Source organism: Mauremys reevesii, linkage group 8 (assembly GCF_016161935.1).
Source record: "Mauremys reevesii isolate NIE-2019 linkage group 8, ASM1616193v1, whole genome shotgun sequence".
Classification (NCBI taxonomy): Eukaryota; Metazoa; Chordata; order Testudines; family Geoemydidae; genus Mauremys; species Mauremys reevesii.
The window spans coordinates 42778900-42798943 of NC_052630.1; the positions used below are offsets into that span (position 1 = coordinate 42778900).

General features: G+C 48.8%; 1 protein-coding gene across 4 annotated transcripts in view; it reads right to left on the bottom strand.

Annotated features, from left to right (window-relative positions):
- The window catches only part of CRIP2 (cysteine rich protein 2), a 65690-nt gene that overhangs the window by 19695 nt on the left and 25951 nt on the right, over positions 1 to 20044 (bottom strand). For 3 of the 4 annotated variants that reach the window (XM_039483623.1, XM_039483625.1, XM_039483624.1), the window contains exon 2: positions 1600 to 1694. In XM_039483623.1, the coding sequence (XP_039339557.1) occupies positions 1600 to 1694 (95 nt within the window). Of the gene's footprint in view, positions 1 to 1599; positions 1695 to 12976; positions 13022 to 20044 lie in introns of those variants that run through there. The other variant, XM_039483626.1, reaches the window with a different exon arrangement.

Here is a 20044-nt window from a genome sequence, read left to right on the forward strand (position 1 = left end):
CAACAGAGTCCACTTTTACCAGACATCCAGCCCAGGTTCCAGAACCAAGAGATTCAGACAAGCAGTACAAAACCACCAAGCCTTCTCGGGAGTGCCATCTCTGCAGCTACCCAGCACAGGTAGGCTGTATGTCCCTAGAGGGGAGAATCTGCAGCGTGGCATATAGAAACACATCTGCTCCTCTAGGGCCTCCAGTCGACCCCTCCCCATTATGTCATGCCTATGGGTAACCACCCACTCACAGCTCCATTTACCCAACGTCTCTATTCAGACTTTCACCCCCCAACAGCCCTCAGAACTATATTCCATAAATTCCCCTGCTCAGTGGGGTTCCTAAAGGGCTTCTGAAGGGAGTGGAGTACAAGTGAGAGTTAAACAAGACCATCCTAGCACTGCGCAAAGTCCTTTCCCAAAGTTCAGCAGGGCCTCGGTTCTTATGTTTCTCCAAATATTTACATTTGAAAATGAATTCAGATTTTTGTATCCATTAATAGCTGTATGGAGCTGCATCTCCAACTCCTGCCTCGCCTGCACCCATCTCCGAGAGCTTGGGTAACCCACTCCTTTTCATTTTAACTGGGTGAGGACTCTGCAGACAGGGTTTTCTTTATCATGGCTGGGTGGAGTGCTTTGGAAAGGCTGCGTTTGAAACTGCCTAGCTCAGAGCCGGCACTGCTTGTCTTGGATTTGCCCGAGGCATCTTCCCAAATGCTGATTTGAGTTTGGTGATTGTGCTATCTTCCTTCCCCTCCCCAGCACCTCTCTCACCTTGCACACATGGCAGAACTGGCAACATTTAGCCTAGTGAAAACACCTGGGTGATGACTCAGCTAGCACTAGGAGCACCCTGTGTGATGGAAAAGTAAAGGGCTACAAGAGCTTCCCGCTTTCCCAAACATCCCAAGATCCAGGACCCTCTGAATTAGCAGAGCACCGTGAGGCCTTTACACTCAACTCAATGGCATTTCTCTGTCTGCAACACGATAACTTTTGAAAATCTCATCCGGGTTGTTCCAAAATTTCAGGGAATGTTTGAGGTATCAGTGGGCAGAATCCTACCAATTTTCACCAAAACTATAAAACCGGAAGAACCTGTTTTCCACCAACCTAACTTATGATTCTACAGGTTGAGATACAGGAGCGAGGCAGTAACCTCCAGGTCAGGGCACCAGAGAGCCATCTCCGCCCGCAGCACCACACGGGCACTTTGTGGGCCTGGTTTGAGTGAAGATGAGGCTGCTACAAGCCCCTCACTCCCTACCCCGCCACCGCAAACCAGGCCTCCTAGCTGGGCAATGCACCCACGGGGGGTGGGGAGGGGGAGGAGGTGGCTGAGTGTCCAGCTCTGCCTACATAATCAATAAAGCATGCAACCCTCTAGTATATTATTACATTCAGTTCTTGGCTACTGGGATGAGACCCAGTTATTGGGGTAATAGCCTCACCCTGGCGGGCTCCCTAGCCATCCCAGCAGAAGCAACAGCATCTGGTGACTCTTCATCACCTCAACCTTGAGATGCGCTCACATGCTACTGGGACGTTTTCCCCCCGACCCACAGTGGGGCAAATGCATAACTGATGCTCTACTGTTGCTCTTACCTCAGCATGGCCCCCGGGGGTCAGGGTCTTGTTGCAGCGCTCGCACTTCAAACAGAACTTGTGCCAGTCCTTGCCTAAAGAGGTCACTTTCTCGGCTGCATGAAAGACAAGAGAAAAAGCAGGGTGAGCCAGCTTGGCTGGAGAGAGAAGGCAAAAAGCGAACATCTGCAGAACAGGGCCCGGCAGCCTCACTCCGAACTAGAGGGCCAGGATTCAGGTACGGTGGAGTCTGCATCTAATGGCAACTACTGCTCTTAGCAAACATTACTAAACATACTAATTTTGTCTGCAACACAAATTAATCACCTCGCTTCTCTTCTCTCCTGTAATATGACCTATTAGGGAAGCCTCACCTATCAGGGAAAGTTAAAGGACGAGACTGTGGAGGAAAAATTCATTGTCTGACTTTCACTCCAAAAGACCCCACAGCTCTCTACCAACTAGACAGAGGCACAGGAATCACTTGGCTCACTAACGAAATGCAGCCACCTCCAAGGTGGAAGACAGCACTGGTTAAACTGCTCAGAGTGACACTTCCCCATACCGTAAGGTCAGGAAGTGCAGAAGAATCCCCTGTTTGATGGAAAACTGCAGGGGCAAATTTAGGTCGGCAGAATTGTTACTCTGCAAGTATAAATGGTGCTTTACAAAAAAACACACAAAAACAAAAGCTGTGCCGGATGAAGTCTACACTCTAAGCAGACTACAGTTCCCTGGAGCTAGTTCAGCCAAGACTCTGGAGTCAACCTAAAGTGACCAGGGCCAGCTCCAGGCACCAGCAAAGGAAGCAGGTGCCTGGGGCAGCACTCCATCTGTTGTTGGGGCAACACATCCGGGACTTTGGCGGCAGGTCCTTCACTCCCTCTCTTCCTCTTCAGTGGCACTTCAGCGGCAGCTCAATCAGGTTTTTCTTTTTTTTTTTTCTTATAGACTCATAGACTTTAAGGTCAGAAGGGACCATTATGATCATCTAGTCTGACCTGCTGCACAATGCAGGCCACAGAATCTCACCCATCCACTTCTATAACAAACCCCTAGCCTATGTCTGAGTTATTGAAGTCCCCTAATTGCAGTTTGAAGACCTCAAGCTGCAGAGAATCCTCCAGCAAGTGACCCGTACCCCACACTGCAGAGGAAGGCGAAAAACCTCCAGGGCCTCTGCCAATCTGCCCTGGAGGAAAATTCCTTCCCGACCCAAAATATGGCGATCAGTTAAACCCTGAGCATGTGGGCAAGACTCACCAGCCAGCACCCAGGAAAGAATTCTCTGTAGTAACTCAGATCCCACCCCATCTAACATCCCATCACAGACCACTGGGCATACTTACCTGCTGATAATCAAAGATCAATTGCCAAATTAATTGCCAAAATTAGGCTATCCCATCATACCATCCCCTCCATAAATTTATCAAGCTTAGTCTTAAAGCCAGATATGTCTTTTGCCCCCACTACTCCCCTTGGAAGGCTGTTCCAGAACTTCACTCCTCTAATGGTTAGAAACCTTTGTCTAATTTCAAGCCTAAACTTCCTAGTGTCCAGTTTATATCCATTTGTTCTTGTGTCCACATTGGTACTAAGCTTAAATAATTCCTCTCCCTCCCTAATATTAATCCCTCTGATATATTTATAAAGAGCAATCATATCCCCCCTCAACCTTCTTTTGGTTATGCTAAACAAGCCAAGCTCTTTCAGTCTCCTTTCATAAGACAGGTTTTCCATTCCTCGGATCATCCTAGTAGCCCGTCTCTGAACCTGTTCCAGTTTGAATTCATCCTTCTTAAACATGGGAGACCAGAACTGCACACAGTATTCCAGATGAGGTCTCACCAGTGCCTTATATAATGGTACTAACACCTCCTTATCTTTGCTGGAAATACCTCGCCTGATGCATCCTAAAACCGCATTAGCTTTTTTAACGGCCATATCACATTGGCGGCTCATAGTCATCCTGTGATCAAACAATACTCCAAGGTCCTTCTCCGCCTCTGTTACTTCCAACTGATGCGTCCCCAATTTATAACTAAAATTCTTGTTATTAATCCCTAAATGCATGACCTTGCACTTTTCACTATTAAATTTCATTCTATTACTATTACTCCAGTTTACAAGGTCATCCAGATCTTCCTGTATGATATCCTGGTCCTTCTCTGTGTTAGCAATACCTCCCAGCTTTGTGTCATCCGCAAACTTTATTAGCACATTCCCGCTTTTTGTGCCAAGGTCAGTAATAAAAAGGTTAAATAAAATTGGTCCCAAAACTGATCCCTGAGGAACTCCACTAGTAACCTCCTTCCAACCTGACAGTTCACCTTTCAGTATGACCCGTTGTAGTCTCCCCTTTAACCAGTTCCTTATCCACCTTTCAATTTTCATATTTATCCCCATCTTTTCCAATTTAACTAATAATTCCCCATGTGGAACCATGTCAAATGCCTTACTGAAATTGAGGTAAATTAGATCCACTGCATTTCCTTTGTCTAAAAAAATCTGTTACTTTCTCAAAGAAGGAGATCAGGTTGGTTTGGCACGATCTACCTTTTGTGAAACCATGTTGTATTTTGTTCCAATTACCATTGACCTCAATGTCCTTAACTACCCTCTCCTTCAAAATTTTTTCCAAGACCTTACATACTACAGATGTCAAACTAACAGGCCTATAGTTACTCAGATCACTTTTTTTTCCTCTCTTAAAAATAGGAACTATGTTAGCAATTCTCCAGTCGTACGGTACAACCCCTGAGTTTACCGATTCATTAAAAATTCTTGCTAATGGGCTTGCAATTTCATGTGCCAGTTCCTTTAATATTCTTGGATGAAGATTATCTGGGCCCTCCGCTTTAGTTCCATTAAGCTGTTCGAGTTTGGCTTCTACCTCGGATGTGGTAATATCTACCTTCATATCCTCATTCCCAATGGTCATCCTTCCATTATCCCTAAGCTCCTCATTAGCCTTATTAAAGACCGAGGCAAAGTATTTATTTAGATATTGGGCCATGCCTAGATTATCTTTAACCTCCACTCCATCCTCAGTGTTTAGCGGTCCCACTTCTTCTTTCTTTGTTTTCTTCTTATTTATATGGCTATAGAACCTTTTACTATTGGTCTTAATTCCCTTTGCAAGGTCCAACTCTACATGGCTTTTAGCCTCTCTCACTTCATCCCTACATGTTCTGACCTCAATAAGGTAGCTTTCCTTGCTAATCCCGCCCATCTTCCACTCCCTGTAGGCTTTCTGCTTTTTCTTAATCACCTCTCTGAGATGCTTGCTCATCCAGCTTGGTCTACAACTCCTGCCTATGATTTTTTCCCCCTTTCTTGGGATGCAGGCTTCTGATAGTTTCCGCAACTTTGACCTGAAGTAATTCCAGGCCTCCTCTGCCTTTAGATCCACAAGTTCTTCAGTCCAATCCACTTGCCTAACTAATTTCCTTAATTCTTTAAAGTTAGCCCTTTTGAAATCAAAAACCCTAGTCCCACATCTATTTTTGTTTATCCTTCCATCTAGTTTGAACTGAATTAGCTCATGATCACTCGAACCAAGGTTGTCCCCTACAACCATTTCTTCTATGAGGTCCTCACTACTCACCAAAACCAAATCTAAAATGGCATCCCCCCTTGTTGGCTCTTCAACTACTTGATGAAGAAATCCATCAGCTATCACATCCAGAAAAATCTGAGCCCTATTACTACTAGCACTTGTCCTCCAGTCTATATCTGGGAAGTTAAAGTCTCCCATGATCACACAATTCCCATTAGTGTTTACTTCATTAAAAACATTAAAGAGGTCTCTATCCATCTCCAAATCAGATCCCGGCGGTCTGTAGCACACCCCAAGCACTATCTCAGGGGAGGCTCTAGTAGCTTTCTTTCCCAATGTGATTTTTGCCCAGACAGACTCTGTCTTGTCCATTCCATCTCTTCTTATTTCTTTACAGTTAACCTCATCATTGATATACAATGCTACTCCACCACCTTTGCCTTTATTTCTGTCTTTCCTAAACAGCACATAGCCTTCAATACCTGTACTCCAGTCATGACTACTATTCCACCATGTTTCTGTTATCCCTATAATATCCGGTTTCACCTCCTGCACCAGAAGCTCTAGTTCTGCAATTCTGTGTGTTTGTATTGATTATTCGTAATTTTGCCTGTATTGTTTATACTGAGGAAAAGGGAGAAATTTCTCCAGGGATTAATAAGATTAGACCCTGTGAATGTCTATCTTGGATTCATAGAGATTGTGTATTTTTTTCTTTTGTTATTCTTTTAATAAACTCTTTTAGGTTCAGGACTTGGTTAAGTTCCTTACCTGTGGATTCAGGGGAAGGAAGCTAGGCGCCACTCTGTGGAGACAAGGGTTGTCTCCAAGCAGAGAAAGCAGGGAAGGGAGAGGGAAGTGAAAGGAATCTTTCTCCCTCTGTGATTTGATCTGTGCTTCCCCAGGAAAGTCTCTGGAAGGAGGAGGGGGGGACGGAGGGGTGTCTCGATTCACCAAATTAATCGAGTGGTGGCAGCGAGAAGGAAACCTACCCTAAGGGTTAGGGTGGGGGGAGAATACCTGCGGGTCCCCATCTTTGAACTCACAAGCTCAAAGTGGGGGTGAGACCCTAGGACATGGTGGCAGCGGTGGGAATTGCAGACACAGGATTCTTATATGAAATTACCCAGTACTTCTAATACTCACTAGCTTGAATAGAAGAAATTAGTTCAGAAAGATGAGCAGGCTTGATTAAGCGTCTGGGCTGGTGTAGTTCCAGACGGCTAAGAACACAGAACAAAGAACACAGAGACCCAAGTTCCCGCTCTCTGGGATTTCCAAATTCTCTTCCCTGATTGGTCCTTTGGTCAGGTGTTTCACCAGGTCTGTGTTAACCCTTTACAGGTAGAACTTAACCCTTAACTAACTACTTATGACATCTCCATTGACTCTTCCCCTCTTCCTGTAGGGCTAGCTGCTCTTCTCTTTTTCCTTGCCCTCTCACCTTCAGTGACCACCTGCTGTGTCCCTTCTTCATTTTCCAACTCTGCAAACCTGTTCTTGAGCTCTATTTCTCCTTCACTGGCCTGTCTTTTCCTCTGCCTGGTTCTCTTAGTTACATGCTTCTTCACCACTTGGGATGGCAAAAAAGCTGGAGCTGACCCTGCGGCTGACTCTTGTGAGAAGCACGACGGGATCATCAATAACCACAAATGGTCAAGGCTTTGATTTTAAGCCTCATCTGTCAGCCTGCCCTTCCTGCATCACAACCCCCGAGCACCATGGTATGTCCTGGTGAAAGGAACATCTCCTTACTGAATTGCTGACTCCTGATGCATTTCAGTGTGGCTCAGGGCTCCACTACAACACTGAGCAGACCTGACCATGACCTAAGGTGACAATTTGCCCCTTTTCCTACCATCAGCCCAATTTCCAGAGGGACATTCTCTCTGGTGAGAGCCTGACATGCATAACTGACAGAGACCTGTGGACAAAGCCCTTTGAGACAGCTGGAGCTGGGAGGGTCCAATGGCATTGCCAGAGGGCACTGCCAGCCGCCCCTCCTGTCTTACAAGTCAGGGGTGGGGGCAGTGCCCCCCACCCCCTGCAGCACTGCCAGACTGCGGGGAGCTCAGGATCTCCTCCTACACAGGGTAGGTTTGGGGATCAGTCCTGATTGCCTGCTAGTCCCAGCGGATTTTTAAGATGTCTTCAGGAATGCAGCCTCCTGGGAGCCTCCAATAGTTCCAGATTTTCAAGAGAGCTCAGCACCCCATGTTAAAATCGGGCAGAGCACTGCTAAAGGTCTGGCCCTTCTTTAGTTGCTTAAACGGAGCTGGACTCTTTGGAAAAAACTGGCCCCAGCTGTGGGAGGGGGTCCCTTGGGAATCTTGGCCTTGGCAACTATTCCAACCATTTCATAATCTCACTGGCAGGAAAATACAGGCTGAACATCAGGGATGTTCCCTTTTATTTGTCGCTTCTCTTTATACCTCTTTGTTCCACCCTAAACAACATGCTGCTAGTCAAATGTTTGTAGACTGTTAGCACTTCCGCTCCAACTCAGCCCCTTTAGTCATTTCTTAGGCTTTGTCGACACTACACAGCTTTTAGCGATAGGGCCATGTCACTAATAAGGGTGTGTCTACACTGCAAAGTCGTTGACAAAACTTTTGTCTTTCACTGGTACCTTAACACACACACACACACACACACACACACGCCGTGAAAGACAAAAGTTTTGCGACACAAGTGGCAGGGTGAACGCGGCAGGAGTCCTCTTTTGTTTTGTCATTCAATTGGCAGTGTAGACAAAGCCTTAGCCAAGCTACACACATTTAGCTCTTTTAGTCTCTCCCATATCAATCCATTCCTAAAGGCCCTGGGTCGTCAGCATTCTTGGAGAAGGAGCTCAGAAAGGAACACAGTCACCTAGGTGTGGTCACATCAGAGCCATATATAGTAAGGGACTCTTAACCCCACACTTTGGAAAGCATCTGTGTATTCAGCCTAAAAAAAAAAAGTCACATTTGCTTGTGCAGTGCAGTCACATTACAAGTTCATCTTTCTGACGCTATGTCGGTCTCTCTATCGCTGCTCCCCAGACTTCTCCCACCTACTGAATAGGAATGGTTTTGATTGTTTATCCCAGATGCATTAGCTTAACTGGGCCAAGTGAAATCTCATTTTGTGTTTCCTGCCCATATATCTAGTATCTCTCCTCTCCCATTCAGCACACTAAACAAAGAAGTTATGTGAGACCAGATCCAGCAGCAACACCGATCCTATCTAGGGCTTTGCAAGGTCACCCTTTGCTGTGCCTTCCACAAAGATTAAACATTACAAACTCTCTTCCCCCAGCCCTGCTGGCTAGAATGAGCAGAGCTTGCTAGAATTTTTCATTATCTGAAGCAGGGATGCTCCTGTGCCTCCAGGAATCATAAGGGGAAAGCCACACAGAAGAGATGGGTTCTGCATTTAGTTTGCACGTGGCAAGGGTGCTGGTCTCTGAGTCCAGGTTCTGGGAAAGTTCTGTCTCTTTTGGAAACAAGGCTCCTCTTGCATGTTGACTACTTTTTCCCCCAAGGGAACAAGCTGTTGTGCAACGTCATCACCACATGGAAGAGAGAGAGAAGGAATTCATAGATCTCAAGGCCAGAAGGGACTGTTGTGATCACCTAGTGTGACCTCCTGTACAACCCAGGCCAGAGACCTGCCCCCAAATAATTCCTAGAGCAGATCTTTTAGAAAAACATCCCATCTTGATTTTAAAATTGCCATGATGGAGAAAATTATCCCAATGGTTCATAACCCTCACTATTCAAATGTACAGCCTATTTCCAATCTGAATTTGTCTAGCTTCAACATCCAGCCACTGGATCGTGCTAGGCCTTTTCTCTGCTAGACTGAAGAGCCTATTATTAATGTCAGTCCCCCCTTAACCTTCTCTTTGTTAAACTAAATAAACCAGGCTTCTTGAGTCTCTTGCTACAAGGCATGGTTTCTATCCCTTAACTCATTCCCGTTGTTCTTCTCTGAACCCTCTCCAATTTATCAACAGCCTTCTGAGGCCACTACTATGCCAGGCTTCAAAAGCCAGAGCAGCAACCTTGAACTGGACTCTGGTTTCAATGGGAAGCCCATGCAGCGATTGGTGATCACACCAACCCATGTTAGTGAGCAACCACGTTGCTGTGTTCTGGGCCACAGGTAGCTTCCCCAGAACCCGAGGCTCCATTCCCAGGTGTAACAGATGGCAGGAGCCGAGTCTTGAGGCTACAGTGTGCATCTGGTCGATGTCTAAAAGGACCAGGATCATCCCCTGGCCAGGCACAGAAGGAAGTGGGTGTTCCTCACCACTGTGGCTATCTGTGTGTTCAGGCACAGGACAGAGCCAAGGAGCCCCCATGGCTGCAGACAGATCCAACAGACGCTGTCTGTGGCAAGGTCCCTCCTCTTCCACCATCACCTCAGACGCATCAGGGCTCAGTCTCAACAGCTGCAATCCCTTCTTTGGACTGTGCTGTGAACATGCGCTGTCCAGGTACTCATGGCACTGCAGCTCTGGTTCTCTGCTGGCTCTCCCTACAGCTCCAAGCATATTGGACAGGAGGGAAAAGAGGACTGAACCTTGAGACAACAGCCATTGAGGGCCCAGGGAGCTGAAGAATAATTGCCCATAACGACTCTTGCTGTACCCTGCTCCACACCTGCCTCCTGCCATCCCTATGCTGTATGTCGCTATTTAGCATTACCCCCAGCACCCTTGGGCGGCTAGCAGGCCACATCACTGCACTCACACCCACTCTGAGAAAGATGTGCTAAGACCCCAGGCCCCAAATGCCTTCCCTAGAAGATCATCTTCTGCCCTCCCATCAGCCATTAGCTTTCTAAATTCACCATGTTTACCTGGGATGATTAGCAGTCTGATTCCCCCTTGCCTTACACCAGGTTAACACAACTGGAACCAGAGCATTATACCAGCACACAACTGGAGCAATGCAGCAGGGAGGCTGGCTGAGTGTGCCAGGCCCACTACTCACTCAGGATTCTAGCACTCTCTTGCCGCTTAGATCTCTCCCCTGATGTTTGTCCACTTCCTTCAGCAGGGACTCAAGCTAGATTTACCAGACAGAAACGGGTTGGGCCATGCTGCCTTTCTTTAGGACTGGTGTCTCATCGGCTTCCTTCAAACTCTTTGCTATCTCTTGGTTCTCTCCTTAGCTTGTGATGGATCATTTTCAGTGTCTCTGTAAACCCATAAGTCAGTTCCCACAGCACTATAACCTTAGGCACACATGTATACAACATTCCCCCCGACCCTCCATAAGGGTTACTTCATGGGGGTTTTATCAACAGCTACCAACATATTGACAAAACCTTCCTTATTCCCTCTTTGCCCAGGCATCTGTGCTTTATATTGTTATTAAAAAGGAATCTAAATAAGCATTATTTTGAATTATCACTTCAAAAAGTTTTTTCCTCCTGCTAACGATAGCTCATCTCAATTGATTAGACTCTGCCTGTTGGTATGCATACTTCCACCTTTTCATGTTCTCTGTATGTATAAATATCCCCTGTCTGTGTGTTCCATTCTATGCATCCGAAGAAGTGAGCTGTAGCTCACGAAAGCTCATGCTTAAATAAATTTGTTAGTCTTTAAGGTGCCACAAGTACTCCTGTTTTTTTTTAAATAAGCACCGTATCTCTGCTGTTTCTGAATCAGTTCCACCCCACTCCACCCTCTTTCTCTCTTTTCCGCCAAAGATATTTATATGAAAGTCCTTTTTGTTCTATCCCAAACCCCTTCTGGCAGCATTAATTCATTTTGCTACCCTTATCTTTTCCTTGCATGCCTAACCAAGTATATTCGTTACACTGCCTCCCACCTCTTTCCCATTTCCTCTTCAGTGCTGGGATCTGTCTTTGTTCTTCACACCCACTAATTCCCCGTTGGTCTCTCTCTCTCTCTCTCTCTCTCTGACACACACAGACTAGGGTGACCAGACACCAAGTGCAAAAAATGGGGACACGGGGTGCGGGGGTAACAGGAGCCTATATAAGAAAGACTAAAAAATCGGGACTGTCCCTATAAAATTGGGATATTTGGTCACCCTAACACAGACATGCATGCACATACTCTGGCCACTGCACAAACAGCTGGAATATGGTAAAATTCAATTAAAGTTGCCATAAAACGAAGTCATAAAAAGCCAAATGAAATATTTAACAGGCAAATAAAGCAGTAGGATTCAAGTGCACTTCTACTCTAAATGCGACTGAAAATGGCATTATGGGTTTTTTTGTTTATTTATTCTCATTGGCTTCAATGGGGGGGGGTGGATGTCAAATTTGTTTTGTGTACATGTTGTTATGCTGGAACTTGGGAAAAACCTCACTGGAGGTGGTGGGTGTAACAGCTGCCTTCCATTCAGACTAAATGAGGGAACAATTAAATGACCCCTTTGTTTAGAGACAGCCAAAAAAACAGGAGCCACCACCCAAAAGAACAGGTGGCTTAGGGGTCTGAACTATGTGGGAGGAGGGGTTTCTCTGTGGGATGAATGTAAATATCAGGATAGGGAACTGATTTTGATTCCAGCTGTGCATGTGGGAGAGAAGGGGCTGGAACACTACAGCACATAGAGGAGCCCCAGACACAGTGAGACTTGAGAAGCCCTGGTAGCATGACCCTGAGAAAAAGCCAAGAAAGAGTTTTTGAGCAAAGTGCTGGCTGGAAAGAAGCTTGGAACTGCAAGCAAAGAAACTCCTTCCTGCTGTTTAATTCCTACTGTGTTCAGGACTTTATGTAACTTCTTTGTAAACAAACAGAATTACCTTCAAGAAATACCTGAATCCATCACCAATGTCTCCTCCTAATGGAAACACACTGGTAGACCCTAAACTTTGGCAAACCCCTTGGGTCACAAGGGGGCAAGACAAAAGAGGTTTTGTCTACCTGTCACGCCTGCACTATCTGGAATCTGAAAGCTGAGCTTGGTCCTTTCTTGTTCACTCAAAGTCCCCAGTAACAAGGACTTTGCAAACCACATTCTGCTCTCCATTATACTTTCACATCTTCATTGACTCCACTGGAGCTGCACAGGTGAAACATAAGAATTTGGCCCAGGAGCTAGAACAGTGGTCCCCAAACTTTTCAGGATTGCACCCCCCTTACTCCTGTTCGTGCCTCCCCCCGGAGCCAGGCCACGGCTCTGGAGGGCGGAAGGGGACACAGATGGGGTAAGGGGCCCAAGGCTGGGGCCGCAGCTGGGGCCAGGAACAGAGCCACAGCCATGGGCCGAGGCCGGGGGCAAGGCCAGGGAGTGGTTGGGGCTAGGAGCAGAGCTAGGAGCGGGGCAGGGTTCAGTGGCATGGCTGTACTGCCCCCAGCCCCTCCCACTTCACTAGCACAACCAGGTACAGCTGCCAATGAGCTTTGGTGCCTGTCCCAGTGGACTAGGCTGGGGGCAGTACATCCACCCCAGAGGAGCTGCCGATGCAGGGTGCTGGCTCCTGGGAGCGGTGGCCCGACAGGCTGCTGCTTTCGCTGCTGAGGTTTTCGGTAGAGGCCTGCAGCTCCACGGATATTAATTTATATCTGCGGATATCTATTCTGTATCCACGCAGGGCTCTATCCGTCCGAGGGTGGATTAGGGCTCCAGCCCACGGCTCCCACTTCCCAACGGAGCAGCCATTGTGATAGTGACGTGGGGAGCAGGAGGCAGCCAACACTAGGCAGGGAACCTCTAAGAGAACAATGGCTCTCACCCCTCAGTAAGGGGAATCCAGAGGAACCCACACACACACCAAGCCCCAGCAACTTTGGACAGAGGGGGCCCCCCACTGGCCATTTTCAGCATCTTCCTCTGTGTGCTTCAACTAAGAATTTGTACTCACCCATCTATTTGCACCAAGCTGTTGTCTCTTGTCTATTTAGATTGTAAACTTCTGGGGCAAGCACCATTTTTTTGTTCTGTGTCCGCCCAGTGCCCAGTACAATGGGGTCCTGGCCATGACCAGGGCAACTGCAATACAAATAACAGAAGGCTAAGAGCTTGACATTCTGGATAACTACCTTTGTTCCACCTCTTCAGAGCAGGCCCAATACAGGGACTTGGGGTCAGGCTCTACTCCTAGCTCCAGATCAGGCTCCCTAACTAAGAGCATTTGCCTCCTGCCCAGAATTCTCTGGCAAACCAGTTGGTTCCCTGGGCACAGGTGAGGAGCAGGGGAGAGCATGCTGTGCTTAGATCCAGCAGTCCTCAGCTCACGCAGGAAAAACCTGGCAGCAGGACCATGCACTAAGGGGATGGAGTGTGCTAAAGTGTCTACCTCCCTGGTGCTCTGCTCCACAGCTCAGCCCTGCCCTGCAATGCAACTGGAAAGAGTTGAGCAGCTCACTCCCACACACCTTCCTTGGATCTGCTCCACAGGGCACTAAAAAGCAGACATTCGCTTCTCCACGGCATCCCAGGAATCCTTCCCACTGCCAAGGAGAGGCCTATGGCAAGCTGCCTGCCTCTCAGCTCATCGCAAGCCACAGGAGGGCAGAGCATGGCAGCCTCCAGACTGTGGGAAGCAACACTACTGCTACCGTGCCCAGCAACTCAGACCAAGCCAGGCATCCCAACAGGCCCTGGCCACTGGCCCTAACAGAGATAGCCAGCCACATGCCAGACACCCACACACCCACGCAGTGCAGTCTCTACAAGGTAGTGAGGCTCCCCAGGTCAGGCTTGCTCTGAGACTCTGGACTGGAGAGAATCACCAACCCGATATGGGTTGACCATGCACTCAGGGACTTCCTGGCTCTGCTGAGTGGAGGCCGCCCAGATGCATCAGGCATTCCCCCTCGCCTCTCTGTTAGGAATCAGGCCATGGGTGGTTTCGCCTCGTGGTCAGGCCGGGAGGCTGGCACAGAGGTGACCAGGCCTAGCAGCCAGACCCTGAATCAAGAGCCAAGTTACCAAGACAAAGGAGTGAGCCAGAGCCGAGAGACAGAAATCAGGAGTTGAGGGTTGGAGGGCACGTCTACACTACAATTCTTGAAACATTCAAAAACCAGTAGGAGAACACTTCAATCTCCCTGGACACCCAATAACAGACTCAAAAGTGGTAATGCTTCAACAAAAAAACTTCAAAAAGAGACTTCAGGAGAAACTGCAGAACTGGAATTAATTTGTAAACTTGACACCATCAAATTAGGCCTGAATAAAGACTGGGAGTGGCTGGGTCACTACAAAAAATAATTTTCCCTCTGTTGATACTCACACCTTCTTGTTAACTGTTGGGAATGGGCCACATCCACCCTAACTGAATTGGCCTCATTAGCACTGCCCCCACCACTTGGTAAGGCAACTCTCATCTTTTCATGTGCTGTATATTTATACCTGCTCCTGTATTTTCCACTCCATGCATCTGATGAAGTGGGTTATAGCCCACAAAAGCTTATGCCCAAGTAAATTTGTTAGTCTCTAAGGTGCCACAAGGACTCCTTGTTGGTTTTGCTTATTGTCTAGATTTTGGCTTGTAGCTTGTTGCTTAGTTTTTTTGATCAGCTGGGGCAAGCAGGGGCAAGAGGGGACAGAGTCAGGGGTGCTCGGCAGCCCCACCACAGTCCCAGACTGCACGCCAGGGGGATCTAGTCACACAGAGTCTTGGGGATCTTAGGGATTGGCTTGTTTTGGCCTTGTTTTGAAATGGGATTAGCTTGATTTTGGCATGTTGTGAAAGTCGGGGTGCTTATTTGCCACGTGAAAGTTGGCAACTGTGGTTCTGAGGCCCCATGTTCAGGGAGGGTTTCAGAGCTCAGGCTCCACCCTGAACCCGAATGTCTACAAAGTATTTAGCCCCACAGCCCAAGGCCTGTGAGCCCGAGTCAGCTGACTTGGGACAGCCATAGCTGTGCTGCGGATCTTTTACTGCAGTGTGGATGTACCCAGTGCTGTGGTTAGACATCAAATAACAAGTCCAGGCAGAGAGATGAAGCTGAGGGTCAGAGCCGAAGTATCAGCCGGAGCAGGGGTAGCAGCCCAGGGGAGGAAACCAGGAGCCAGGAACAAGGAGTGAGGGCCAGGAGCAGGAACAGAACACAGCTGTGGGCATGGACCGCTATTGAGTGACCAGGGACGCAGGGTGGCTGCAGGGTTTAAGAATGGCTGAAGACACGAGCAGGCACAAAAAGGAAGCCAGGTTCATTAGCTAAATCAGCTGAGGGCAATGAGCTGGGTCTGGGTTCAGATGTGGGTCCCTAACACTTTCCCTCACCACAAACAGCCCACTGCCCCCGACCCATATAATCCAGGGCAGGGGCCAGGTCCCACCCCAATGCAATGTCAGCGAACCCAGGGAAAAGACATGGAGCCATTCCCTGCTCCTGAGGAGCAGGCTACAAGGATGCAGCACTGCAGTGACACCCCACATCACAGCCCTGCGGGCATTTGCTCCACAGCCCAGTGTGCAACAAGGGCCTGTGCTGAGCAGGGCTCAGAGTGTGCCCTCTCCCACAGCTCGCAGATGCCCCGGCAGATGGAGCCTGCAGTGCCTGTAGACAACTGGAGCTACATTGCAAATAAACCATTCTTAGCCACACACAGATTCATGGCTCTCCAAGCACTTTCCAAAGGCAGGCATGACTCCTAAGCACCTGCTTCCCCCTGCCCTGGGTCACAGCTGCAGGCACTTTGCCACCCCACAGGCAGGCACACAGAGCCTGCCTGGCATTACCAGGCCCCCCACAGACCTCCTGGGAGGGGAAATGGAGCATGAAAGCTGTAAGCGGAGCCTGGTGTCGGAGCACAAACGGCGTGAGCAGCATTGTCACGGCAGAGAGAAGGTCAGGCTAACCCCTGGCTTGAATTTCAGCAGCGTCAACCAGGAACTCTCCTCTCCCTCTGCTCTGAACGTCAACAATAGCCATCGCCCTCTAACAGCAGTGAACCACAGCAGAAAATGGCCAGAGACCACAACAAAGAGGCTGTCTCCATTACAGCCCTGCCATGGGCCAAGTGTGCTCCACCCCCACGCCCAAGCCTCGTTGTGAGCCTGGCAGCATTGGACGGCTGCTTTTTAATATTTCAGGCTGGTTGTTCACAAGGCGGGGCAGGTACAGCTCACCTATCAGCCATGACCACACCTTAACCAGATCCTTAGGGAAGGAATCTGGACTGTGAAGGGTCTCCAAGCCCATGCTCACAAGATGGCGGGCTAATACCACAGAGGTGGGATGCATGGCACCCTCTGACACAGGAAGGCCTGGGACCCAGGGGGAGGGGGGTAAATGCTTTGTCTCACTCTACAGTGACCCCTGAGGGTCTAGCGGGAGCCACATCCAGAGCATCTCAGCAACAGGCAATTCTCCATGAAGCCAGGCCTGACGATGGGAGGTGGAGGGAGAGGAGATCTTTAGAGCTCAGAATCCATCCCCCACCCACCCACCGACACCACACAAATAGCAAGGCCCGGAAGGAAATCTCCTGAGATCATAATCTGCCATAAACTCAGGCTGCTCAAGGGCTAAGAACTCCGCCTTGGCACCAGGGAGTGGAAGAGACTCCAACAGGACCTTGCAACCCCTGTTAAGGGATCACTGGGGAGTGGGAGACCTGCTAAGGCATCATCCCCCACATAGAATCATAGAATCTCAGGGTTGGAAGGGACCTCAGGAGGTCATCTAGTCCAACCCCCTGCTCAAAGCAGGACCAAACCCAACTAAATCATCCCAGCCAGGGCTTTGTCAAGCCTGACCTTAAAAACCTCTAAGGAAGGAGATTCCACCACCTCCCATGGATGGGGGTAGGGCATTCCGCCCAGCCCAGATCCCTCCATTGGAGACCAAAGCTCTCATCCAGACATCCTGCTGGGCCATAGTGCAGTCAACCCCGGCTGAGCTCTCTGATTCCATGTGGCAGATGTTTGCAGACAGTTATCCTGCACTGCACAATGGCCCCACGCTCCCCAGGGAGCGCAAACAAGCCACCTCTTAGCCAGGCTGTCAGCCAGTGGATTAGCAAGAGTTTTCCAGGCTGCATTGTTTATTCCCAGCAGAGGAAACAGCTTGGAGACACTCAACCCACTTCCAGGGCACTGACATCCCATTTGTGTTCAGAGTACTATAAATCACCACACAGAGAGAGAAAACAAGAGTTCCGATTTCCTGCCACTTCGCCTTATCTGCTCCATAAATACACAATTGCCATCCCCTTCCAGGGTACAGCCTCAGGCATAGCACAGAGTCGAGACTGCAGCCCACTCACCATGACCCTCCTGGGACCAAGCAACATGCTGAGATTTCAGCTAGCTCAATATTTGCTGTGAGTCTCTTCAAATCTGGCAAATCAGATCCCAAATCCAGCCAGTCCTCTTTGGGGACAGCAACAGTGCAGGCTTCACATGAATTAATCAAGGGTTGGATGTGCAGTGAGATACACATCCACCCAACACAACGTACACTCATCTACATCCACTGCTGCTGCCGCCAGGGGCTCCACTACAGCTGTATGCCTGAAGCAGTGGGGCTAGTCTACCATGCTGTCTGCTTTGGTCCCTTTGCTATTGCACCATGGCACATGTGCTCCCTTCTGCCTCCCTTCCTCAGATTCCAGGCCGAGGAGGTCAGCCTGCAGCAAGGCCCCTGGTTCCCCTGCAGTGTGACATACATGGAAAACGGCACCAGAGAGACTTATGGCCATTAGAAGTGAGGGAATCAGTAAGGCATCAGGTATGTTACTACAGCAGAGAAATAGCAAGGTATTAGATTTGAGAAATAGCAGGCCATTTGTCATTTAAACTCTGCATCATAATGTGACCTTCCCATGGAGGAGAGTTAAGGTTACACAGGAACATGAAATTTGGTATTTCTTGACTCAAGCACTTCACTCTGCGTCCTCACAGTCCCCCCAACATAGTTCTTCATATGGGACCTTCTATTGCAGGGAAGATACGCATGGATCCTCAGTCAACCTAGCTCTCCTTTAGCCTCTTTGTGCATCTATTCCCTGTGCAATGAGTCCCCTTGGAGAGCACCTGCTTTCACACCTGGAAGGGCAGGCACCCTGCCCAGCACCCTCTCCACTTGTGTGCTTGTTCCTTGTTACCTACGGTGGGATTGTCATCCCAGAAACAGCTCAGCAAGCACCAGGATCTTGGCTCCTATGACATGCACTTAGGTAAGGATCATCTTGCCCAGGCCACAAAGCGAGGATGGAACTGGAACAACAGCAAAGCTCCCATCACAGAGGATGGGGGGGAATGATCCCAAAGCTCTTTATAACCATGGCTGCATGGGTTCCATGCCAGCCCAATGCTGCAACAGACACATGGCATTGGAAATGATGCAGGAGAAAGATCAAGGGCCTGCAGCGCAGAAGAGTTAGCAAGAAGCAGCTCCCTCAGAGACCCTCTATATGCCAATCGGGGTCAGTACTAGCCAGAGCACATACCGAAGTCTCCAGTACGCTGTTTATTACACTGACATGCTGCTCTTGGAAGAGTTACTTTGCAATCAGGACAGAGAAAGGAGGGGCTGCCTTATACAGACACAACATTGCGACCTAGCTGTATTCTGGGCCTCTGGATTCCTCTGTGTTCCACCTGCAATTACTGAAGATCCAACAGGATCTCACTCACTCCCATCCACACACAGCAGCCATCTCCTCCCCTCTATTGGCAAAGAGCAGAGATGTGCTGGAGCGAGTGCTCACATTACCAAGACTTCAGCACTGCTCCCAGTCACACTCAAGAGTGCTCACTAGCAGGCTAAAGATGGTCATAAATAATTAAACCCAACTGCAGTGGGTAAGACAAACAACTGCAGGGCTCTCCGAGACAGCAGCCCTGCTCCAGGATTGTGTTTGTTCTCGGAATCCAATTTTGTTACTAATTTGCATGGGTCTCCCATCATTAGGACCAATTAGCAGGGCTCTGCTCAGTGTGCCAGCCCAGAGCTCCCTGACACCCAGCCCCAGCCTTTTGCTTCTTTCCAACTCCTAGCCCTCCAACCGTTGGATCCCAGCAGGAAGAAATGTGATGTCACAACACATTGCCATGGAAATGTGAGAGATGTGGCCACAGTATAGAACAGCAAGTTCGCAGATGACACTACACTGCGGGGAGAGGTAGATATGCTGGAGGGCAGGGATAGGGTCCAGAGTGACCTAGACAAATTGGAGGATTGGACCAAAAGAAATCTGATGAGGTTCAACAAGGACAAGTGCAGAGTTCTGCAATTAGGACGGAAGAATCCCATGCACTGCTGCAGGCTGGGTACCGACTGGCCAAGCAGCAGTTCTGCAGAAAAGGGCCTGGGGATTACACTGGATGAGAAGCTGGATATGAGTCAGCAGTGTGCCCTTGTTGCCAAGAAGGCTAACGGCAAACTGGGCTGCATTAGTAGGAGCACTGCCAGCAGATCGAGGGAAGTGATTATTCCCCTCTATTTAGCACTGGTGAGGCCACTTCTGGAGTACTGTGTCCAGTTTGGGCCCCCCACTACAGAAAGGATGTGGACAAATTGGAGAGAGTCCGGCGGAGGGCAACAATTATGATCAGGGGGCTGGAGCACATGACTTATGAGGAGAGACTGAGGAAACTGGGGTTATTTAGTCTGCAAAAGAGAAGAGTGAGGGGGTATTTGATAGCAGCCTTCAACTACCTGAAGGGGGATTCCAAAGAGGATGGAGCTCAGCTGTTCTCAGTGGTGGCAGACGACAGAACAAGGATCAGTGATCTCAAGTTGCAGTGGGGGAGGTCTAGGTTGGATATTAGGAAACACTATTTCACTAGGAGGGTGGTGAAGCACTGGGATGGGTTACCTCAGGAGGTGGTGGAATCTCCATCCTTAGAGGTTTTTAAGGCCTGGCTTGACAAATCCCTGGCTGGGATGATTTAGTTGATCTTGGTCCTGCTTTGAGCAGGGGGTTGGACTAGATGACCTCCTGAGGTGTCTTCCAACTCTAATCTTCTATG